The 26,198-nt window shown below is 40.4% G+C and overlaps 1 protein-coding gene across 4 annotated transcripts in view; it reads right to left on the minus strand.

The window, feature by feature from the left end:
- Nup93 (nucleoporin 93) overlaps positions 1-26,198 on the minus strand; it is a 100,834-nt gene that overhangs the window by 43,884 nt on the left and 30,752 nt on the right. For 2 of the 4 annotated variants that reach the window (XM_060392191.1, XM_060392189.1), the window contains exon 3: positions 24,648-24,765. In XM_060392191.1, coding sequence (XP_060248174.1) covers positions 24,648-24,765 — 118 coding nt within the window. Of the gene's footprint in view, positions 1-952; positions 972-1,300; positions 1,660-24,647; positions 24,766-26,198 lie in introns of those variants that run through there. The other 2 variants (XM_021657146.2, XM_060392192.1) reach the window with 2 other exon arrangements.

Consider the following 26,198-nt stretch of genomic DNA (forward strand, 5'->3'; position numbering starts at 1 on the left):
AGCACTGAGAGAAGCCAAATTCTCACAGCTCCCCTCCCTTCCTGAGCAGGTGTCCTCTATTCTCCACCTGACAGTTTCTCCAGCTTCCTATTGTTAGTAAAGAAAAGTCCCACCTCTGAAGGGGCCAAAGCCCTCAACCAGGTGAGCAATTTCCAAGTATCAGCTTCAAAAAGAGTCCAGACCCTACAGATCTTACAATAAAAACATATTCTTGAGAACACACGCACATATTTGTTTTTTATTTTGTTTTTAAGGCATGACAATGAACTGATTTAATGTTGAATTACAAACAGTTAACCTCTGATATTAATCAAGCTATTAAGTATTATCTATAAAACATTATTATTATCTTATTATTTTCCAGATATTGTTCACATGACTTAGGGAGTTTTCATTTCACTTATTAAAAAAAAAATCACAAAATCTGAAATATATGTACAATACACATAAAAGACCCATACTGTTTTCAGTTGGAATTTAAGAAATTAAAAATAGTTTTCTTAATTTAAATTGCCAATAACTGATAACTATTAAGATTTTATGTATTAGGTGCTACAATTTAATTTTTCTCATTTAAAATTTTACACTAACATAGGGGGAGAAGAGGGAGGGAGGCTGGGATTGGGAGGAGAGGAGGGAGGGGGCCACAGCCGGGATACAAAGTGAATAAATTGTAATTAATAATAATAATAATAATAATAATAATAATAATAAAAGTTTTAAAAAATCTTACACTAAACATTCTCTGCGAGACAACTGCAAATATTTCTGACAGTAATTTTTCCTTACATAGGAAACACAAGTTATGGGATTCTATGATCTCTCTTTCTCTCAGACAGACAGACAGACAGACACACACACACACACACCTCAATTCTAAAGAAGGAACTGGTTTTATCATAGAAAAGAAATTCTACCTTTACATCATACAAGAATACTGTAGTTCACCTACCTCTTTTAAAAATCTTGAAGAAAGTCCATACTATTTGCTACTTAAAAAGAAAATTCATAAAAAAATAAAAACAAAAATAAACCAACTCTTTAAATCTTTACACAGATAGATCTCTGCCCCACCCAAACAATTTTGTTTTTAAGAAAAGCATTAAAATAGCAAGGCACAAATCTCAGTGATTCTCAGAAGAATTAAATACTTTTTCTACCAAATGAGTTAACGGCTACCAAATGTATCTCAAAATTTCACACAAACCAAGATCTTATCTTTCAAAGATACTGCAATGTGCTGTCACTCTATTACCAGGGCACATTTATCTTAATTTCATTATGAAACAATAAATCCTACCTGCCGCTCTCAAAATATTTAAGGAGGTGCAGCTCAGCCGATGTCGGTCACTGCACCTCGTCCATGCCCTTCTAGTGGGATGAACCCTGCCGGCACCAGTGCTCCGCGCTTCCCACCCTGAATTGCCTGAATTGAAGAGTCCAGTGGGAGGAGGAAAAAAAGAGAGGAAAGAAGAAAAGGGAGAAAAAAAAAAAAACCAACCTCTCTGCAAGTGCTAATATGACTAAAGCACTAGAGTCCAATTAGACAATGAAACTGTAGCATCCCCTTACAGGGGGTTCACAGCAGACCCCCTACACAGAGCACTGCCGTCGGAAATGCTCCACACAAATTCAGAAAAGTCAGCTATCAGTTTGCAAGCACGAACTGATGGGAGTAACAGTTTATAGGTTACAGAAGGGTATTTTATTGTTAACGGACTGTACCAAGTTAAGATTAAAGAGGGGGAGAGACAACATGTAGGCAAGGAATGCTATGCTACTTTTTTCCTCCAACCCAAGCCACTACAATTACTCTGATGTGAATTTCTGATGACTTCCGACATCTTGCATGGTTAATAATCACTTCTCTGTCATGTTCACTTAAGGTGGAAAATGCATTTGCTGCATTGTGATGCAGTGCTGTGGCCACAGATTGCAACACCAGTTGTGCAAAGCTGGTCCCTTAACTGAGCAGCAGGAATCTGCACATGTCATGATGCTAAAATAAATGGTAGTTAAAAGACTTTATACAGCAGCAGGCAGATTCTGCCATTTTAGTCTACAGAATATGTAGCTCCAACATGCAGAAATATTTCAGATCATTGTGCCCTTGTCAACTGCACTGCCCTTCAGAGAGAACAGTAAATTCACCTTCTTAAATGCTTGGTCTCTTAGTAGTTAAAAGATTTTGATACTAAATAACTATTTTAGTTAATTATATCTTTGAACAGAACAGAGGTTATTTGCATTTCAGGAATATACAGCCAATGAAACTGTCAGTGGCACAGGAAAATGCAGGCCTTTTATTAACATATGCTCAGCTCAACTGTCACTTATTAGTACAACATTTATGGGAAAAACATACGATGTATATGCAATGAATGTTCCCGTTCTACTGCAAAGATTTTTAAGGTGCTTGCCAGAAACGGGTACTTTTTCTCCTTATGTTTAACATATAACCTAGAAATTAAAGATCAAGATACCAATGCTTTTCATTGTAACAAAAGAAAAATTCAATGAAGCAAGTAAGTGTGCAACTACAGGAGCATTTTTGTGAAATAGCAAAGATGCACCAAGATCTCCGCCCGAGAGAGTTAAAGTCAGACCAGTTAGTGAGAGGGCCATCATTATCACACAGGCTGAAAGAAAAGCTGACAACACAGACCTAAAAGTGCAATCTGTTGGCTGCAAACCCAACACCTTTACTTGCAGAACCTGAGTGATATAGGATACCTGCCAATTTCATAATGTACTTTTACATAAATATTAATCTGGCCATTTAGCATCCAGAGTTTGGGTACTTAAGGTTGTTTAATCTACCATCATCATTTGTCTTTTAAGAGACAGAACCAAGTTATAGAATTTGGTGCTAAAATAAAACAATACAATTAGTATATTTTGTACATTAAAACTTCAAGTTAAACACTCAGAAGTGAGATGCTTCTGACATTTCTATCTCATCAGAACAAATCAAAATCCACACTGCACACTGGCATCAGAACATTGAGTCAAAAAATAAAAGAACCATGATACTGACATAAAGAAGCCCGTGATTGCCCATTTTTCACTGTGACAGCAGCAAATGGCTACCTTGAAGGTGTATGTTGTTAACAAGTGCTGTAACGCTGAAGAGCTTTCTAATTTTCTTACCCTAACTTAAAATAAACTTCACCAACAGTGCTATTCAGTGCCATAGCACATGTCACAATAGTTGTTGCTGGCATCCAACAATTCAAGTTTTTGTTCCAGACCCAATACAAGGTACCACCAACAGCTCAGAACTACAGAGGAAGAAGGCTGGAGCATGTGTTGGGGGTAGCTTTGAAATTAACCAGGCTCAGCTTAGGCTCCAATTACTGAACAAAGGATAATCCTGGGGGACCTCTCTCTGAGCCATACTAGAAGCAAACTCGTTTGTATTTTATCAAATAAATATTGTATTGAGCACAGCAGACAAGCAGTGAAACAAGGGTTCAGTCTGGAAATGGAAGGGGCAAGAAAAAAGAAACCAAAGATCCAAGTGTGGTAAAAGACAAAATACCTCACTGATAGAAAACCTGAGGGTCACAGAAAGGGAAGTGAGAAAACCCTCTTTGTTTATTTAAAACTGCACTGAGTCTGTTAGACTTTTTACTCTTTACTAATCCAAAACATAAATTAAGAGGATATTTCTTTGTGTGAGAATGAATTCTAAACTAGCACAGAGTTCTTTTCCCTCAATCCATAAAAATTTTTAAGGACACCAGGCAAGAAGCTCAGTTTGTAGCTGCAGAACAGGCCTCCGAGGGAGAAAAGGACTCCAAGGCAGAGATGATAGAGGTCTAACTAATCTACCTTCAGACTCAATGCCTGAATGTGCAGGTCAGAAAAACATTGGCAAGGTGCCACTTACAAAAGACGTATCTCTACTTGTGTCTCTAATCAAGCCCAAACCAACCCATTCTTTTTTTGTTTTGTTCTTGTTTTTCTTTTTCTTAAAGATTTATTTATTATTTATACAGCATTCTGCCTGCATGTGTGCCTGCATACCAGAAGAGGCACCAGATCTCACTGTAGATGGTTATGAGCCACTGTGGGATTGCTGGGAAATCCCAGCAATGAACTCAAGACCTTTGGAAGAACAGCCAGTTCTTAACCTCTTAACCTCACTTAACCTCTGAGCCATCTCTCCAGCCTCCTCTCCCCTCCTTTTTTTGGCAGGGTGGGGGTGGGGCTTTCAAGTCAGGGTTACTCTGTGTGTAGTTTTAGGTGTCCTGGAACTTTAGTTTTTCTACCAGGCTGGCTTCGAACTCAGAGATCCTCCTGCCTCTGCCTCTTGAGTGCTGGGATTAAAATCAATTTACTCTTAAATGCCAATGAGGTAATTCATTTTTTAATTTAGCCTGAGACACTAAAAACAAGCAAAACTAGGAATATTGGCTCATACTTGCAGTCCCAGCACTAGAGAGGCAGAAGCAGGAGGATTTCAAATTCAAAAGACAGCCTGAGCTCAAAGCTCAAAGCCAGTTTAAGCTACAAAGCAAGACCTCAGGAGCTGGAGAGATGACTTAGTGGTTAAGAGCCCTTAATGCACTACTTCTAGAATACCCACGTCAGGCAGCCCACAACTATCTGTAATTCCAGCTTCAGGTGATCTGACACCCCCTCACCTACATGGGTACCTGCGTGCATGTGACACAATAAACCTAGGCAGGCACACACACACATGCACATATAGAAATCAATAATCTTTTATTAACATTAGGTAATATACATAGTAAGATTGCATAACAGAAAAGAAAGCCACTGAAATTCTATAGTTCACATAGAATTATAAGCATTGTTAGATAAAATCCTATTCATGTCAGCAACTGTGAAGAAGTTCTGCAAGTACAATGACCACATGCAGGAGATTACCCAGAAATGAGTGGGCTCTATTTTGCCCCGTTCACTGGGCTGCTGGGAAGATCAAGTGATACTGCTAGTGAGTATGTCCTACTTTGTTTCTTATAGTCTCACTCATCATGTAGCCTAAACTGACCATAAACACTATCTTCCTGCCTCAAGTTTCTAGGTAGCTGAGATGACAATAGTATTTATTTTTAGTATTTCCCTGCTCTTAAACTTTCAATAGCACCTGTGGCCTACCTTGCACTGCCTGACAGTCATTTCAAAAAGAACACATCATGCACACATTCACAAACACATGCACTGGCCAAAAGAATCACTTTTTAGCACGTGGCTACCTTTGGTTATTACTATAATATTATCCTCCTCTCTCATTTTCTGCAAGCTGAACCTATTTTGTCTCTCAAGGCCCATTCAGGTTCTAACTACTCCAAGGAGTATTCTCCAGCCTCCCCAGAACTCATCATTGTCTCTTTCACCTCAAAACTCCTAGGGCATTCAGAATTTCACAGCACTCCCATTCAGCTGGTCACTTTGATCCTGTTGTAGGATTAGTCTTGACAAGATGAAGACAGAAAGGCGGTTCTGGAAGGCGGTGTCTAGAACTTAAATTTAATCTAGTTATCTTTGATGGCTACCAGGTGATTTTCTAAGTGCCCAACAGAGTCACTCCCATCCTCTACATCTCACACACACAGAAGACAGACATGACTGCTGAAAAAAGAAGCAAATATTATTCTCGATTGTTGTGGATTCCTGAGACAGTTTCAGCCTTAGATGATGAGGCAGATGCTGAGGTGGTTCTTTGCCAACATGCAGAAATGCATCAGCCTAATTCTTCCTGTGACTAAGCATCAGTCCCCATAGTATTCAATTCCCAGAGTCAGCTGCCCTTTCATAGAGCCAAAAAGGCTTAGGAGAAATGAGAAGACTTTCAACCAACATTAGTTGTATGGCATTCACAGCTCATCTGTCCTTACAGATCAGCCAAAAACCAACAAGGAGTCCACAAAGTCATGACACACATTTTACCCAGAAGACTGCATGAGAAACACTACTATAAAAGGCAGTCGATTTAAAGAGACAACTTCTTTATGTCTTTATCTTGCAGTAAAAAAAGTCAACGTTCATTCTCTCTTGTTCACATTCAGGCCAACTGGCCCAGTGGCCAAAGCACATAGAAAGGAAAGACAAGCACTCCCTTCCTGGAGAGGGTAGTGTTCCTGGCACCAGTGGAAGCAAGGTTCTTTCTGTCTTCTACGGCACATATATGCTATAGTGGGGCAGGGCGTTAGCACTGAGCTAGGGTATGATATATGATATCATATGATAGACATAATATATTCAAACCCCAGGTGGAAGGAATTTGAAAGGAAGATTTAAGCTATTCCCCAGTAAAGACAGTAACCAATGGGCTTAACATAGGATGAGAAAATATCCTCCACAAATATTCCTTCAGGTAATCCACTGCAGTTTGTGACAGACTCACTATGTAGACCAGACTGGCCTCAAACTGGCACTGGTGATCTTCCTGTCTCTGCCTCTTGGGTGTTGGGATTACAGACATTTATTACAGCTTTAAGGAGCTTCCAGATTTTAAGACACTCAAATGAGAACTCTTATCTTTTTGTCTATCTGCTTCTCTTTTTCTCTCTCTAACATTAACAGACTTCAGTACTCAGAGAGATAGAACAAGCCAGGCAGTGGTGGCACACGCCTTAAATCCTAGCACTCTGATGAAAAGGAGGGGGATCTTTGAGTTTGAGGCCTGATGGTCTACAGAGTGGGTTCTAAGACATCAACGACTACACAAAGAAACCCTCTCTTGAAAAACCACAAAGAAAAAAAGCAGGGAGGGTAGGACAGAAAAATAAAAGGTAATAAAATAATAAAGTACATGAAGACTTATGAAACTCATAGCTATAAAATTTCTGAGAATTTCCTTTAGTTAAGGAAATGAAGTGTAGAAAAACTAAAGTTCTGGGCTAGGGTCCTGCAATCACCTGGCCTGGGTTTTGGCTTTCGCCTAGGACTTGACATTATTGTTCTTTGCAGAGCTCACTGCCCACTGACAGTGCACAGAGAGAAACTGTCATTGCCTAAGCCCCAGATTTCAGGAAATCTGACGTTACCATGGGGGATAATGGTGGTTTCAAAAGAATGGCCTCTAGCTTGCTAATTTTTGTTACCAATGTATTTTGCACAACAGATGTGTTTCTTGCCAGGTTGATTGCAAATAGAATCCATTTTAAATTTAGTAGGAGCTGTTGTGTGAACAAATACTAAAATGAAATATCCCAACATTTGTCTTATAAATTCATATATTCAGAGTGTGGACTTGCTTATTTAATGTAAGACAGAGCATGTTACTACTATTATCTTAAAGAGAAGATAGATCCTAATTTCCATCTCAGTTTTTTGCTACACATATTTATTAGTTATTATTTCTACTTTTAGGTTACTAGTTAAAAATAAAGGAGTACTTGGCAGGGCATGGTGGCACACCTTTGGTCCCAGCAGTTGGGAGGCAGAGGTACTCTATGTGTCTGAGGTCAAAGCCAGCCAAATCTACCTAGTGAAATCCTGTCTGAAAAATAAATACATAAAAACAAACAAAGGACTCTTTAAACACAGGACAAAAACCTATTTATTTCATTTTGGGGTCAGAATTTCATATTCATTCACATAAACACACATTCTTAATATTTCTTCTTGGCCAGTGAGAAGGCTCAGTGGGTAAAGGCACTTGTTGCAAATGACCTGAGTTCTACCCCCAGAACCAATAAGGTAGAGAGAACAACTCTTCGAACTATCTTGTGACCTACACATGTGCACTTTTGTATGTGTGTGTATGCGTGTACACACATAAATATAACTGTAAAAAAATCCTATAAAGGAAACTTATATGTGATTTTTATTTTTAATGTCTATAATAAAACTTAATGTCATTCCTAAAGTATGTGATACCAAGATACGATAAAATTATGTTTAAGAATATAAGCCTTAAGAAAATAATCAGAAGCTGGGTGTGGTATATATGCCTTTGATCTCAGCATTTGGGAGGCAGAGGCAGGTAGATCTCTGAGTTTGAGGCCAGCCTGGTCTACAGGATGAGTTCTAGGAAAAGCAGGGCTACACAGAGAAACTGTCTTGAAAAGCCAAAAAGGGTAGGTGGGGAGGAGAAGAAAAGAGTAAGAAAAAGAAAAAAATCAGAATAAAATTTGATGTCCCAAGTGACAGCAGTTTTTCGACAAAGGGATGGAAAAGATACCCCTGGCCTGGCCTCACCTACCACTTCAAGGAAGCCTGTCTAGTCCAGGAAGCTTGCTTATGTCACCCAATAAAATACTGTTAGGTTCTCATCTCTAAATTAGGGACACAAAGATCTGCAATTCTAAACTTGTTTTTTAAGGCTGATTTGGAAGTGCTTTTCTCCTGTACTGTTCTCTCTACCGGCTTAAAAGGCCATGATGGAAATGTTTTTTCTCCTGTACTGTTCTACCAGCTTAGAAGGCCATGATGGAAATGGTTTTTAAAAACAGGTGTCACGTTTCATCAACATGCTTCTTCACACGAATCTGCAGCAAACAACCAAGGACATCAAATAGTTCCAGTTCTGACACCTCACACCCTTTCTCATTATTGGGCATTTCAGATAGCCAAATCCTGTTACAAACTGTAAAACACTGAAAATGTAATGAGCACAGGGACTTCACATGAACTTCACAAAGCATCCTTCACAGGAAGTGTGCATAAGGAAGTCCCTGGCTGGTAAGGTGTGGAAGGTTGTTATCTGAAGTTCTTAAGATGTCTGGGCAACTGTGAAAACCACACTGTATACTCATAGTCTCTCAGACTGAAGCACTTCTTGACAAATTATTAAAAATTTAATCTGTTCAAGTACCTCATTAAAGGTACCAAATATGAATTCAAGTGATAGAGATGTCTCATGAAACACATACTGAAGTTGAAACCCGAAAGCAATAGGTAACTACACAAAAGTCATTTGTCCCGTGCCTCAGTTTCCTTCTCTCTAAAGTGGTAAACTTCCTCTGGACCTAAAGGAAGGACAATGCATGGACCTTTAAATGATACACTACAGGATTATTCCTCAAAGTAGAGAGAAGTCACTTAAATGTTTTCTAAAACATGAGCTGCACATTCTAATACATTTTTCAAATATGCAGACTGATTTAGACATTTCCAAGGAGATATTTTATTCTGCTCTTCTGCTTTCTCTCATGGCATCTGTTGTTAGTAGCAGCTAAGGAAAAGTAAAATCTAATGACATTAATGGTAAGCCTAAGATTCCTGACATCCATTTAATTGAGGTGGGGGTGTAAAAGCAAACAGAATAAAGAAAGGAGGCTGGAAGAAAGGCAGAGGGAAGCAAGTTAATGAATAAAAAACAAGTCTATCTTTCATCTCTTCTGGCTCCTGCTGATGGCAGACAGTGTATTTAATCTGCTGAGAGACCAGATTTAAGGTTTCCTTTTGGCATAGTCCACCTATGAATTATTAATGCTTGCAGAAGCAATAGCATATCCGCTCACAGCATCAGAAGACAGTAATGGCGAACCAAAGTGGGATTATTAATCCCACATCCTTTTCCTATGTCTGTCTCCCATTCCTTTTCATTCTCCTTTACATGACTGCTTCTTAGGTAGTATATTTTGAGCTACAGCTTCAATTTTATATTCACGAAAAAATTATAATTGACAAAAACTTGTTTTTTGTCAAGTCATAACAGATATGTGAAGTATACATTTTCTTGTCCAGTGTACCCTTGATGAAGCATAGCTAAAAACAAGGATGGTTCTAAAAAGGATATGGTAGCTGCACCTATAATCTCAACATTTGAGTGTAGAGGCAGGAGGACCAATAGTTTTAGGTCAGCCGTGGCAACACAGTAAGTCTGAGACTAGCCTGGGCTACCTTAGGTCCTGTCTCAAAAAATCAAAACCAACCACACAAAAAGCAGCAGCAAATAAGAGAAACAAACAAACAAAACCCACTACAAATGATTATGAATCTTTTGTGGACTCAAGCACTTTTAAACATAAACTGCTTTATAGGTTGGCGCTAAAATTTGTTTAGTGAAAAAAATTTCTGGAGTTATTCACAGGTAGACTATGAGCTATGAGACCATCTTAAAAAAAAAAGTGGGGTTTAGTTACACTAGACTTCTGTGTTCACAAAACCCTGTTGGTCTCAAACAATAGCACTTACATACACGGTACAGGCCTCATGCCAGGGCCAATCATTATGAGGGCTGGCATGCTTACTTTTCAGACGCCCTAAAATGATGGAAACGCTGCTGTTCCATGTACCACACTTCAACCACCAACCAAAAGCTTGCTTCTAGTTTCCTGGTTGAGAGTCACACAGAAGGAAATTAAAGCCAATATCAGGTAGGAAGTTAATACAACACACAGAGCTCAAGCACACGACACCAACCCTTCTTTATGGGCTCTGCAATATATCACTGTTCTAGTACACTTCTTCCAGAAAAACAAGAAGCCACACTTGCATGCAAAGTTAAGACCTGCTGTACAGGAAGTCAAAAGTGAATTAATTTACAGCTTCATTCCCAAAGTGTGAGGGAGAGCAGTCTTGTTTCCTCTGCTCTTCCTCATCCTCCCTTCTACTTAGTGGTCTGCTTTTATGTGTAAGTCATATGTAAAGAGTTCTAAAAGTCTCATTCCAAGCCTCTATGGGTAACAGGAAATTCTTACAGATCTTCAACATAAGTTGAGTTAGACTCTAAAAATCAGGAGTAGAAAATTAGCAGAGAATTTGGGCTAGGACCAAAAAGTAAAGATATACATTTCAGGATACTTATTAATATAACAGCATGTTGCCTGTAATACCAGCACTTGGGAGGCTGTGACAGTAAGTTCCTGAGTTCAAGGTCAGCTTAAGCTACATAATAAGACTGTCTCAGAAAACAACAGGAAAAGAGAAAAGAATAAAATGAGTTTAATGCTGGCTAAACTAAATTCCATTTTTATAAGGATGCAAATGCAAAACAAAATAAAAACTAGTATTGAGAGAGCACTTTTGGCAGCAGACAAACAAAAAGGTCCAGATGGGGACATCAAGGTCAGAACTCCAAGGGGCATTTGCCACAGGCCCAGCTCATCCCTAACCCTGCTGTGTCAGTCAGCTGTGGCAGGTGCACACTGCAGGGCTACAGAAGCCTTGGGAAAAGCAGACCTTTCTCAGCAGATACTCTTGACATTAGAATGGACTAACCCTATTCAATGTGCTCTACCTCGTTTATGCCCCAGGCACTCTGAGAGTCTGGTCTGGTACATTTCCATTAGCAGTGGCAGCATCTGTTGACAGCCTGTCTGAAAAGGCTGAGGCAAGCAGAGAAGGTGGTAGGTAGGGAGAAGAATACAAAGGACAGGTGGAGAGCAAGAATGAAGGGGGAGGGGGGAATCAAGCATAAAACAAAGGGGAAAAGGCAAAAACAAAATATCTTTCTTGTGACCTGCAAGAAACCTTGACATTCTGGTCCACCTAGAGTTCCAAACTTATTCTTGTATGCCACTTTGCATTAACTTGGTGTCTTCGTTAGGGTTTCTACTGCTACAACAAAACACCTTAAAAAAAAAAGTTGGGGAGAAAAAGGGTTTATTTGGCTTATACTTCCATATCTACGTTCATCATCAAAGGAAGTCAGGGCAGGACTTCAAACAGGGCAGGAACCTGGAGGCAGGAGCTGATGCAGAGGCCATGGAGAAGTGCACCTTACTGGCTTGTGACTCATGGCTTGCTCAGTCTGCTTATGGCATCCAGGACCACGAGCCCAAGGATGACACTGCCCACATTGGGCTGGGTCCTCCCCCATCATCACTAATTAACAAAATGCCTTACAGCTGGATCTGATCAAGCCATTTTCTTAATTGAGGTTCCCTCCTTTCAGGTAACTCTAGTTTGTGTGTCAAGTTGACATAACACTAGCCAGAACACTTGGCACACAGGACTTACTTATCCTGAAAAATCTCGAAACATGCTAAACCCTTCACAGCAGTGAACTGTCAGCAGCAACAAACATCAGTGTGACTTTCTGTTCCAAAGCATTCCTTGGGGGAAAAAAATGAGGCTCACTGTGGTGGTTTGAACAGGTTTAATCTCCAAAGACTCAGTGTTTGACTGCTTGGACCACAGGGAGTGGCACTACCAGGAGGTGTTGCCTTGGAGGAAGAGTGTCACTGTGTGGGAGTGGGGCTTCAGGTTTCCTATGCTCAAGCTCTGCCCAGTGTGGAATCACAGTCTCCTGGTTGCCTTTGGATCAAGATGTGCAATTCTTGGCTCCTCCAGCACCATGTCTGCCTGGATGCTCCCACCTTGATGATAATGGACTAAACCTCTAAAACTGTAAGGCAGCCCCAACTAAATGTTTTCCTTTATAAGAGTTGCCTTTGTCATGGTGTCTCTTAACAGCAATGGAAACCCTCACCATTATTTACTGTAGAGCTCATGGGAGCCAAAGGAACAAATTACGTTTTTGTTGTTGTTTTTTTCAAAACAGGGTTTCTCTGTGGGGCCCTGACCGTTCTGGAACTCACTTTGTAGGTCAGGCTGGCCCTGAAATCAGAAATCCACCTGCCTCTGCCTCCCAAGTGCTGGGATTAAAGGCAAGTGCCATCATGCCTGGCCCCAAATTACTTTTCTAAGTGGCACCTTACATCCTTATAAACCACACAACTGACCCCAAATCTTTCACCTAAGAAGAAATAAATAGAAATATAATTTCAAAAGAGGCAAGAATATATCCAAGAGAAAACACTGGGGCAAAATATTAATAAAACCACCAATGAAAGAACCAGTATAGCATGTGACATATACCTATATAAGCTCAGCATTCAGGAGGCTGAAGCAGGATTGTGAGTTTGAGGCCAGCCTTGACTAGAAAGCAAGACGTTGTCTCACAACAACAACAAAACAAAAAAAGAAAAACCATGCACACATGCATATATGCGAACAAGCACACAACATAACCAAGTCAGGCATAGCGGCCAACACTTGTAATCCCAGCATTTGGGAGGCAGATATAGGAAGAACAACAGTATAAAGTTATCCTCAGCTACCTAGATAAGTTGGAGACCAGCCTGAACTACATGAGACCATCTTTTTAAAACAAAACAACCTAAAACAAAACAACCAACCAAGCCTGCCAAATAACAGAAAGAACTAGCTTTGTGTCTGCAGAAAACAATGACATGAAAGACACTGTACCAGTCCACAATTTGACATCCTCTTCAGTAAGGCAAGAAAGGATTTACTTTAGCTCACAGTTCAAGGTACATATGGTAGTTTAAATGAGAATGGTTCCATAGGCTCATAGATTTTAATACTTGATCACTAGGGAGTGGCACTATTTGAAAGAATTAGGAGGTCTGAGCCTGGTTGGGAAAAGTATGTCAATGGGGGTGGCCGTTGGGTTTCATAAAGCCCATTTTAAGCCCAAAATCTCACTCTCTTCCTGCTGCCAGCTGATTTGGATGTAAAACTCTCAGCTATCCCCCAGCACCGTGTCTGCCTTCATGCCGCTATGCTTCCCGCCATGATAATAATGGACTAACCCTCCAAAACTGTAAGCCAGCCCCAACTTACTGCTCTCCTTTATAAGAGTTGCCATAGTCATGGTGTCTCTTCACAGCAATAGAACACTAAGATAGTATAGTTGATCACAGCAGAGAAAACAAGGGAGCAGGAGCTTGAAACAGCTGAGCCTATTTCATCGCAATCAGAAAGAGAGGGATCAATGTGTGCATGTGGGAATGTTCCTGGCCACAATTAAGGAAAGTCTTCCCACAACCACTAACACAAGACAATACCCCACAGGTACACCCAGAGGCCCTTTTCCCAGCTTCTCTAGATCCTGTCAAGCTGACAATTAATATCAAACATCATAATTTCTAAACAAATATGAGGCTTGTATCATTGGACCACCTCAAGCACTACAGTGAGGGTTAAGTGAGTAATGGGCAAAGCCCACTGAAAAAGGATTACACAAATAGCATGAGTATTCTGATATACCACTAATAGTACACATAAAACTCCTGGCTGGTTTCTTCCCCCCAAATCTTCCAAACTAGGGCAAAGGCAGAGATTTTCTGAATAACAAAAGTTCTAAATGATCTGAAGGGGATAATAAAATGCTTCAATGACTGTTCATGAAATTTGTGTGTCCCTTTTCACATAGTGGAATGCTTCTCAATTACAGAACAAAATAAAACACCACATACTGTTTTTGAGGCACCGAACAACTCTGAGTAATAACAGCCATTTCAGACCATCTCTAATGTATGATGTACTAATTCCTCACCTCTCAAAAGCATGCCAAATTTTCTTTTCTCTTTTTAAAAGACTGGGTCTCACAGAGACCAGTCTAGCCTCTGCCTCAGTAAGCAGCAGAGGATGATCTTAAACTTCTGATCTTCTTGTGTTCACCTCTTGAGTGCTGGGATTATAGGTGTGCACCCCACATTCAGCTTAGGTGGTGCTGAGGGTCAAACCCAGCGCCTCACATGTGCAAGGCAAACATTCTACTAACCTAGTTATAGCCCCAGCCTTTTTTGTTGTTTCAAATAGGATTTTCACAGCCCTAATATATGGTTATCTTGTCCAAATAAACATTTCCAACAACTGTATGAGGCAGTATGTCAGTCAAGGTGGTGTGCTATGGACCCATTCCCCAGGTTAATTTTGAATTAAGCAGGTCTTACTGTAATGGTTAATGTTAACTGTCAACTTGAAACAATGTAAAGTCATTGAGACTCAATGAGAAACTGTCTAGATTATGATGGGTTGTGGGTATGTCTGGGTATTACCTTGATTACACTAATTGATATGGAGAAATGTGCCCACCGTTGGTGGTACTATTTCCTAGGAAGGAAGTTTTATACTATTTAAGAATGGAGAAAGCAGTGTCCCACACCTGTAATCTCAGCGCAAGTGGAGGCAAAGGCAGGTGAATCTCTGTGAGTTCGAGGCCAGCCTGGTCTACAAAGCTAGTCCAGGACAGCTAAGGCTACACAGAGAAACCCTGTCCTGAAAAACAAAAACAAACAGGCAAAAGGAATAGAGAAAGCATGCTGAGCATTAGCATACATGCATCAATTCTCTGCTCTTTGTTTTAATTATGGATATAATTCGACCAGTTCTCCCAAGTTCCTGCTGAATTGCATTCCCTTCCAGGATGGTCTGTAACGTGATACTGTGAGCCAAATGAACTTTTTCTATTGTTTTTGTCAGAGTATTTGATCACACAGTCTTTAACTGTGAACATTCCCTGTGCACTGGCCACTAGCCTTTCCCATTACCAGTTTGGTGTTCTCTTTGTGACTCAATGGTTTTAGTTTGTATTTACTGTAAGGGCCAGTTAAGTCAGGAGGATGATGACACACATGATGTCAGGCATTAATGTTCTGCTGAATGTCAATCCCTGTCTCCTAGAAGTGAGTAATCTTGCTGTAGATAAATTTTCGTATATTCCAGAATACTTGCCAAGTTGAGAGCTTTGTCTGTGTCTTTAAATTTCAAGCACACATAATACCCTTAGGCAGCCAAATCATATTATGCGATACAAGATTTCAGCATTCCGGCACACTGCCAGAGCTTAATAGCCAGTTAGACACAAAGTAAGGAAATGGGCCTGCATTAGGCCTACAAATAAGTCAACAATCAATAGTCCAGTATTACAGTAAAAATGTGATGTGCCCTTTAAATTGCTTCTAACATCATCCTTCTCAAGCTCAGCTTCAGAAACAAAACAAAGATGCTCAAACAAGAAGTGGCACACAACCTATTCTGCACAAACAAAAAACTTGGCATTTTAAACTAAAAGCTATCCTGGATTACATACAAGTTTTACTGAGCACCTAGAGGGCAGCGGCCTGAGGAATAATAGACAGTAAACTAAGTAACAGCTCAGTAAGCAGGAAATTCTAGCAAGGAAGCAGCTCCTGGAGTCTAACTGGTGGGAAGGTTTGGTCCTCATGAAAATTTACATCCTCTCTCCCCAGACCCAGCAGGGCTTTGCATGAAGGTTTGGTTGTCCAGCTTTTTACTCATTTGACATTATTTTACTACTAAGTTTCCTTAAAAATGAGCAATACCTACCACATTCCTTCAAGAAGTAGCACATCTGAGCTGAGAAGATGGCTCAGTGGGTAGCAGTGCTTGCTGTGCAAGCATGGGGACCCGAATTCAAATCCCCAGTACCCACACAAAAATCTGGGTTTGGCCATGGACACACCTGTAAGCCCACCCCCACCACTGTTAGGACAAAGACAGCAGATCTCTGGGGTTTGCTATCTACCACCCTGGCCCAGTTCACTGAAACCCTGTCTCAAGGGAGTAAGGCTGACAGTTTAATAGAAGGGGACATCTAATGTCCTCCTCTGCTCCATGAATGCACAGATGTACGCACTTACATACATGTACAATTTAAATTTTAAAAAGATCATATATCTTCCTCAAAATATTTAAGGTAGTAAAAATAGACAGTTTATTAAGAAAGGAACAACAGTCCTGAGTATGGAAATATGCTAGTGAGCAGAGAAAGGCCTTAAAACACTTCAACTGCACACTCCACTAGCTCTTCTCCTTCAAACACACCTTGACAGTCTGTTCTTTCACTTTCACTACTCTAGTCTATAAATGAAATTAAAAACCTAGGGGTCTAAGACCACAGAACAGAACTCAGGTCAATAGACTACAGTTGAAATCTAGCCTCTGAGGGTTTTAGGACCTGTTCAGAGAAGAGAGTTAACAAACAGCAAACATCCATCTGCCTCTGTGGGTGGCTGGAAAGATTAAAGGAGAAAGTACAGAAAGTGCTGGCATGTGGACATAATAAATGATCAATAAAACTCAGCTTTGCCACTCTGACATTAAGTAGAGTAAAACAAAGGAATTTAATCTTGCCTTTGACCTGTACTTTCCTGTACAGGGAGGGCAAGAGAGAGGCAGGCAGAACTAAATCACAATACTCATAGTACAGGCAAATGAGTGTCACTTCAAATGGCTTACTCCCAGTCTGTAGAAATGCAAAACCTGCCAGCAGAGGCTGAATACCTGGCTCAGCAGTTAGGAGCACTGGCTGTTCTTGCAGAGGACCTGGGTTTGATTCCCAGCACGTGGCAGATTCCAGCTGTCTGTAACTCCAATTCTAAGGGATCTGACACCCACTTCTGGCCTCCATGGGCACCAGACACCCATGTGGTGCACAGACATATACAGAAAAACACTCATACACATAAAATAAAAAGAGATAAACTGTGAATACAGTTAGAAACTTTTATTAGCAATCTAACAGCAATTTTATCCCTACTGAACCTAACTTTTTAAAACAGAGCTTACATTTTACATGTCTTTTTTTCTAATGATTCATTCTTATTATATTTTATAAAAGTATCAGCTGGGCATGGTGGTACACAACTTTAATTCCAGCACTTGGAGGGTGGAGACAGGTCAAGGGCGACCTAGTCTACACAGTGAGACCCTGTCTCAATGAACAATAAACAAAGTGTTTCTAAATCTGAGATAAACAGGGGTGGGAGAATGGCCTGATTTGAGAAGCAGCTTTTGACGCTAGGCGATGGTAGCACATGCCTTTAATCCTGGCACTCGGGAAGTAGAGGTAAACAGATCTGAGTTCGAGGCCAGCCTGGTCTACAGCATGAGTTCCAGGACAGCAAGGGCTACACAGAGAACCCTATCTCAAAAAACCTTCTACTCTCCCACACACAAAAAAGTAGCTTTTGAATGACTAATGCCCACCACTATATTTCTTTCTAACTTTAAGACATCTAGGACAGCTCAGGGCCTCCTCACAGAACCAAATGTCACTGCAGAGGCCCAGAAACCTTCAAGGATCCACCAGGCCCTGCTCCTTTAGAGGCCAGCCCTGCTGTGACAGCCTGAAAGACACTGAGTATGGGAGTGCCTAACAGAGGAAAGCATGCTCAGAGAATAGCACACCCATGCATTCTGCTTCCTCGAGGAAATTAAGTATATGCTGTTCTGCCTGCTTTAATATAGCAACAGCATTTTAAAAAGCAATAGAAGAATGCACCTCTCTATCCTTCTGCTCATATCATCCCAAGAAATAAACCAAATTAGGCAATACTGATAAGGTTAGTCAGCAAATCCACAGTCCCACTTAAGAGTCTATTGACCTGATCTTCCCCTTGTTCTATGAATTAAACAAACAGCCCAGCCCTGCTTGTAAACATGCTTTAGGAAACAAGGGCTCTTTCTTCTAAATGTTTTGGCAGCTGCTATGATGCTCTACATGCCCCAGGTTTCGGAAAAGTACCACAGGCTTCTCTGACTGCACCTCAGACTCACACTCCACAGTGAGAATCAAGACCTGGACCTTCTGTACTCTAGAATAACTAATCCTGTGGGCCTGTGCCAATCCTGTGACAGCTGCAGGCCATGTCTGTCAGAATGAAGGGCCTCAGTCAGGCATGACTGCAGCTATCTGAACTGAACCTCTCCACACCTCGAACCCCAAATGGAAGCTGGGCATTTGTGACACAGGAAAATGCTTTATGAAACAGCTTTACGAAGCAGCAATACACCTGGTTCTAAGTAACAGAGGACACTGCCCTTCCACCTTCAGCTTCCTTCCTCTCTCCAAACACAGAAGAGTAAAGTCCTCTCCAGTCTGAGCCTCTCCCTCCACTTCTTCTCATAGTGGGCACTGGTGGTTGAAACACAAGTAACCTAGGCCCCAAGTTTTGTAACTACTGAGCCACACTTTGCAACTGCTGTAGGCCAAACAAAGGTGTCACATCACGCTGCAACCTGAAAAGCTCTGAATTGAACATCCCGAAATGGAAATAGGATGGATCACAGAGCACAGTGGCAGCAGATCAGAGTGGTACATAGGGTCAAGGGCTGCCATCTGAGAAGCGCTGTCAATGCTTGACAAGACTCTCCAGTGTCAAATAGTTAAGAGGATAAAAGGACATAGCCATTTCCGGTTTCTAAACCAAGTCATTTAAAGATGCTAGACTGAAGATGACAACTTGTATTCCCCAGCTCCAGAGGGCTGGTGCATCAAGAAATATCGGCAGGTTAAGAGAGCTAATGAAGGAGGAAGGGATGCTTCAGTGCCAGTTCAAAGGCACAGCCCAGCCAATATCTATATGCCCTGCTCTATTCAGATGTTAGATAAATATTTTAGCTGTGGGCTCATTCCAAAATATTCTAACAGAACTATTCCACTTCTTTCTTCTTTAAGGTGGTAATTGATATTCTCTGCTCACTACAGGATACAAGAAAGCCCTGGGAAGACAAAACAGCCTGTCATTTCCTGCTTGCTCAGAATGCATTCAGCAGCCATTTGCTTGCTTGTTCTGAAAGCCTTGAATTCAGAAGCAAGTGTGAATGGATAAATAAAAGGACTGAAATTTTATATCACTGGCTTACAGAAAAGCAGTTTTCACATTTTCTATAAACCTGGTTTGAATCCAAAGGTTACAGTTTTTAATTCCATTCACCAAATAATATAATTGTACTCTGCCACCAAGCTACCATGCTTGCCTTTCTTTGATCACAAGCAGGCAGGAAAACATAATCATTTCAGTTCTCACCATGTAAGTATTAGTATACTTAAGTATAAACACAAAACAAGATACACACTGGCTTGCCTCTGTGAAGACACTTTTAATTTTTACAAGTTTACGGGGTTTTGCCAACTGTGAGATTGACATGGTCAGGGTTCAGTGTCAGCAAATATGTTTGAACAGCGGGAGTACAGAAACCTCTGTGTTCACACGGGGAACAAGGCCTAGCATAACTCCTGTCCCTGAAGAAGAGCTGAGCATAGAGAGATGTAAGCTTTTCTAAATGCAGCTCAGCTGCCACACCCAATCTTGACCTAAAATGTACACCATATTCCAGAAAAGGGTTTCTCTTCAACGAACAGACCTCAGACACTGCCTCGCACAGATTCATCTGATACAGCACTAATGACAGCCTGGATTAGGACCAAGACAGACAGCTGTTTCACGATGGGAAAAGACAAGGTCCAAATGTCCATTAAAGTCCTCTATGATCAGAGATGGCCGGTGGCTCCGTGGCTAAGAGCTCTTGCAGAGGACCAGTGTTAGTTCCCAGCAACCACATGGCAGCTCAAAACCATCCCTAACTCTTGTTCCAAGAGATCTGATGCCCTCTTCTGTCTCTGTGTACATAGTGCACACACATGCATACAGAAAAAACATTCATACACATAACATTAAAAAAAATTGTAACCTTTAAACAAAAGGTTACCGTGAACTTCCAGTAGACTTCCTTAGGCCTGGGAGAAATACAATAAAAAAGATTAATAAACAGAAGTGCTTAACTAAAAACTTTCAACCACAGAGAACATGAAAATATGTAGAGAACAAAACAAATTTCTTCAGTCCACAGTCTATCAATTAAAAATTTCCAATCACTTAGTTCAGTTTAATTGGTGCAGAGAAATCTGCTCAAGCATATGAAGTATAGTAGAGCAAGACAAAAGGCAGATGTGTTTTGTCTACTAAAACCATCCCTCAGAATTGTAGAACAAATGGTCAGCATGCAAGTGGATAGAAACTTTATGAATGAACCTCATCTTAAGCTTCCTACCAAAGTTCTGCCAGACATTTCCTTGGTGCACATGCTTAGCAGTTAAACTTCAAGATACAGACAAAAACAAAGCAACCACTGGCTCTGATGGCACATGCCATAATCCCAGCACTGACAGGCAGAGGCCAGCTTGTTCTACACAGTAAGTTCCAGGCTAGCCAAGGCTATACGGTGAGACCCTGCCACAAAACAACAACAGAAAAAGTCCTAGAGCCTGGCATAATGATCCGTAACTTAACTGCAGCTCTTAGGAAGCAGAGGTAGACGATCTTGAGGCCATTCTGGAGTACAAAGCAAGTCTGTCAGCACAAGTGCGCGTGTGCACATGCGCACACCAGCAAAGTAGTCCTAGTATCAAGAGAGTATATGCCCACTCTGAAAGCATTTCCCCTCAACTAGAGGACATTTCCAGCTGCACTTTGTACAGAATTAGTATTTATCCAGGAATGTTCCCAAAGAGCTGCTACTCATTGTGCCAATCACTCTGGCAAATCCAATACTCTGTCCAGCAAACTGTGCAAGAATTCTGCAACCTGCTCCAAATGCACAGTTAGTGAGCACCACAACCTCTTTTCTTCTTTCCTGTTTTATATAATTGTCTAACTGGTAATGTCTCTTTCTCAAGATAGAAAATCAAGAGACAAACTGAAAATAACAATTTGTATGATAAGGGGTTACAGCACTGATTCATTTTTAAACTCACAAAGACATTTAGTTTTTCTTCTGACTTTTCAAAAAATAAACTGAGTGGTCTAAGCATACTCTTCATTTCCAAGACCAGAAAAAGAAAAAACAAACCAGTGAATATTTTATTATAAATAGTGTGGTAAGCAAATGGCTTAACAAGCATCTCAATGCTGTGACTATGACAGAGCAGCTTTCCTGACTCTAAATTTTCTCATGATAATGTGTCCTTTCTTTAATACTTGTATTTCTTTTTACTCTTATAAAACATTTTAATCTACTAATTAAGGCAAGATTATGAAGTTGGAGGCCAGCATGGGCTACATAGTAGTACCAGGAGACCAAATGTTACGTTGAAAACCCTATGAGAGAAAGAGAGGGCAGCTTACTGTTTGATGTTTTATACGCAGCAGACTATCTGTCACTGAAAAGCTCTGGACTGGAGTCTCTCTAATACATTACTGTTTGCTGACTTGTTTGGACAAAATGGGTGGCACGAAATTCCAGAATCAAAATGTGTGTAGTCAGCCTCACTTCCTGAAGACCCGGATGGAAAGCTGAGGATGTGCTGGCTGTGTTCACCTGGTCACTAGGACGGCCAGCACTAAGTGTTACTCCTGCACTATCGATGGGGTTTTTAATGGAAGGTTTAACATTTCTGGCACTATAAGTGTACTGTGTTGACGACTTCTCCCCCAAAAGATATGCTCAAATCCTAACCCTGAGCACTTGTAAATATGATCTTCTTTGGAAATAGGGTCTTTGTAGATGTGACTAAATTAAGGATATCAATATGAAATTGTCTTAGATTTGGGATGCACCCAATAAATTCATCAGCCTTCCTTTTTCAACAGTGCTTCAATGGACGAATCTTATAAACTGACATGACAATTTCATTCAACAAAAGAAAAGGTAGATTGAACAGAAAAACCTATGAAGGCAGTGTGTGAGAAAGAGATGCTGCCACAAATCAAAAAATGAGAAACCCCCAAAACCTGGAGGAAAGATCCCAAAACCCTAGAGTTAAGGAGAACATGCTATGGTGTCAATGCTTTGATTTCAAATTTCTAGACTCAAAACTGTAAAAGAATATACCCTCCTGCCGGGCAGTAGTGACACACACCTTTAATCCCGGTACAGGTAGAGGCAGGTAGATCTCTGAGATCAAGGCCAGCCTAGTCTATGGACTGAGTTCCAGCAGAGCCAGAACTACACAGAGAAACCCTGTCTTGAATAAACTAAAAAAGAAAAAAAAAGGGGGGGGGTGTAAATCCCATTGTTTTAGAGGAACCTATTAATTAGTTTTTAGCAATATTAGTAATTTAGTAATTTAGTAATATTTATATTGGTAATTAGGCACAAATATTCTAATATTGCTTTGATTTAATGCCATTTAGAAATTGGGAAATACAGCTCCCACTTTATGCCTACCCAGGCTATTTCTGCACAGCCTTTTTGAATTATACAAGCAATGCAGTGAAAAGCCCAGTAGAGGACTATGAGAAACCATCCTGTATTATTATATAAGTCATTTTTGTCAATCATATATGAGGTCTGCTCAGAACATGATAAAGACGTGCAACCTGCCCTTAATTATTTTTTTTGTCAAGACTGAAATGAGTGCGTAGATTTCTATAAACCTTGTGTCTAAGACTATAAAGTCACTTAGATCAGTCTAGTACAGTTGATTCAGCAGTATGTCCTATTACATTATTGCTCTTATACAGTTTATAGGCTTTCTTTATGACTGTTTCAAAAAATAAAATCAATAAACATTTTCAAAAATTCTATTAAGTATCATTCATATGTATATTTAAGTGGTTTCCAAGACATATTACTGTTGCTGGCCACAGCAACTTTTTAAAAATGCATTTTCAATGCACGCCAACATCATTGATTAGGGCAAACAAAACCTGTATTAATTTCAAGCTCCATTAGAAACAGAAGGAAATATAATCAATGTTTACCAAACAGAAAGAGACAGTCTGTACATGGAAAAATGCCTCATGAGCTTATAAGACAGCAAACAATGAGCAGTGGAGTCCTGACGAGCATCTGTCAGAGTGCCCCAGCCCTTCCTTTTATGACAGTGCACTCAAGATACTCTGATACTTAGCGTGGATTACTATATAGCATATTCTTGTCTCCAAAAAATGCACCATTTGAAAAACAAAAATCCATGTGTTGTTACAAAAGTCAATCAAGCAGGATGTGGTGACTCACACTTGCAATTCTAGCACTCTGGAGGAAAAGGGAATAAGATGAGTGCAAATTGCAGGCCTCCCTGAGCTACAGAGTGAGTTTCAGGTCAAACTACATATTGAAACTGTCTCAAAAAAATAAAAAATAAAAAACACCCAAACAACAAAAAACAACTTAGCAGCTGTACAGTATGTGAAAACAGACTACCAGCTATATTTTACTTGTAAAATCAAGCAACCTAAGATGTCCAATTTTACTATTATCCACAGCCAAAACACACCAAAAGAAAAAGTAAAAGAAGGACCACTCGATGCTAAGAGTGGCACTGTGCCAATCAGGCTCCAACACATGACACTGCTGGACGTCAAAGGACGGTGGTATACAATGTTAACTTAAGCCGAGTCAAAGGACACAACTGCCACCCAATTTCTTCCTGGACTTGCCTTTGTGGAACCTGAGTCCTTTTTATTTCAAAGGAAATTGGGGCAGGGGGTGGCACAGTCCCAACTACTCAGGAGTTTGGGATCACAAGCCCAGGAACATAAGCCAAACCAGACAAGAGTAGGTCCCATCTCTAGCAAACAAACAAAAACAGGAGCAGGTAAACCAATGCATACAGCACAGCTCCGCATTCCACACAATGCTTTCATTCCAACACAAAACTAATCAAACCAGGAGGTTTCTGCTTAACAATTTTATAGCAGTTTCTCATTAGATTAAAACAGCAACCAGCAGCTAGTGGAATATTTGGCTCAGAGACAATGGGGTGCTCTATTAGGCCATTTCCTGGTATCACTAATGCAGCCAAATACTTCCTGAAGTTCAGAAAGTCAATTTCAATAAGTTCCAATACAAGCAAGATGCAAAAAGAAATGTGAACAACAAATAGTAAAATTATCTGAGATCTAGTAAAGAAAGCAAGAAAAACTTAACAACTCCTATCTCTGTGCATTGGACTAAGCCCAAGTAATGAAGTAAAATCTGTTCTCAGAACCAAAATTATCTAAAAAGTACAGGTTGGAATTGCTTTCTTAAATTTAGCCCCAAAGAGCACTCTCAAAAAACCCCAATGATCCCCCTCTATCTCCAAATCAGTCTCTTGTTCTTTTAGTTTCTGGGTAAGAGGAAAATAAAGAAAGTGGCATTCTTAGCTCAGCTGGTAAAGAAAGGGCCAAGGCCTACAGCCTAGGCACAAGCGCCAAGCTACACACACAGCTGGCAGCCCTTACCTGAATGTCTGTGTCCTTCACAGGTTCAAGAGGTTCAAAAGTGGTGGCTGCGCTCAGACTCTCCAGTCTCTGAGAGATGTGGGATATATCAAGTCCCCGTGAACCGAGAAGAACTGATCTATACGGGGAAGCAAGGCAGGAAGACAAGAGAGGGAAAGTATTAGGTTATCTAATACATGCCAAAACATACTAGAGAGTTGTTTTAATTCAAAACCTCCTATCCTGGAGTATGAGTAGGGGCCAGAGCAAATGGTAGAGCACCTGACTGAAAACCTCCATTTTCTGGCGAGAGGTTTTTATATAGCTGCTTTCTTACCTTCCCATAATGGTCTATGAACTCAAACAGCAGACAACACTGCATTTGGGAGCAAAATATCCAAATTAGTAATGACTGGCTTTGAGGGAGGACCTCATTACAGAATTAAATAATACCAACTACATAAGCTAGTGAGCTCCAAACACTTTCAGGAAACCAGTGAGATAGATGCAATCATTTACCCCAATTTGTAGATGGGAAACTAAGGTGCAAAAAGATTACCCAACTTGTCAAAAGTTACAGCGCCAGGACATGGTAGACACAGGTAATTATCTATCCTAGCTCCAGAATACAAACTCTTCCCCAGCACTCTACACTTAGTGCTTCTGGAAGGAAAGCCAGTAAAGCACATTTACCGAAATCCTCATTAGCTGAGGAAACTGGGGCATCAGATAACTTGCTCAAGACCAGAATCAAGGGCTACTTCTGCACAGCTTGTCTTCAAAATTCAGGTACCATGTAACTATACCTTCAAATCCCCTCTTACTCAGCTAAGGATATAGCAGGCCACTTTCTGATAAATAAATGCTTCTGGAGAGAAATGGGAATGTAGCTTACTTCATTTCTCCTCATCTAGGCAGCAGAACAATGAACAAATTTAAAACAAACAAAGTCTAGAATGTTGCTGTACATCAGTTAGAAAGGCTAAGCCAGGAAGACTGTAAGCTCCCAGCAGGCTTCCGCTACAGGACAGCCCTTCTCTCAAAAAAATCAAAACAAAACAAAACAAAAACAAACAACATATCTTCACTAATATGTAAAGTTCTTTGAAAGAAAGAAATCTGGGTAAGTTGTTATTTTTCTTTACAGATGTATGCACACACATATGTGCATGCATGCACACATGCCATGTGGGTGTGCACTAGTGTAGATGAAGATCATCAGATTATCTGGAGCTAGATTCACAGATCACTTGACATGGGTGCTGGGAAGCAAATGCAGGTCCTCTAGATAGCGAGGTGAAAAACAGTGCTTTTCACCTCTAAGCCATTTCTCCAGCTGCCCCTCCTCTTTTTTGTTTTTGCAAGTCTTGCTTTCAACTCCAGATATGGAAAATGTGCCTCCATATCTAACTAGTTAGGTTTATTTTTTTAATTAATATTTTTGTATTATGATTTGGTACCCAGAAAATGTCACCAACAAAGTATGTTTTCATTTTGAGTAAGAAGCTACAAAGCCAGGCCAAATGAGAACCAAGATGATGATGGAGATGGAGGAAGAAGAAGGAGGGCTGA

The sequence above is a fragment of the Meriones unguiculatus genome, chromosome 10 (assembly GCF_030254825.1).
Source record: "Meriones unguiculatus strain TT.TT164.6M chromosome 10, Bangor_MerUng_6.1, whole genome shotgun sequence".
Taxonomy (NCBI): Eukaryota; Metazoa; Chordata; class Mammalia; order Rodentia; family Muridae; genus Meriones; species Meriones unguiculatus.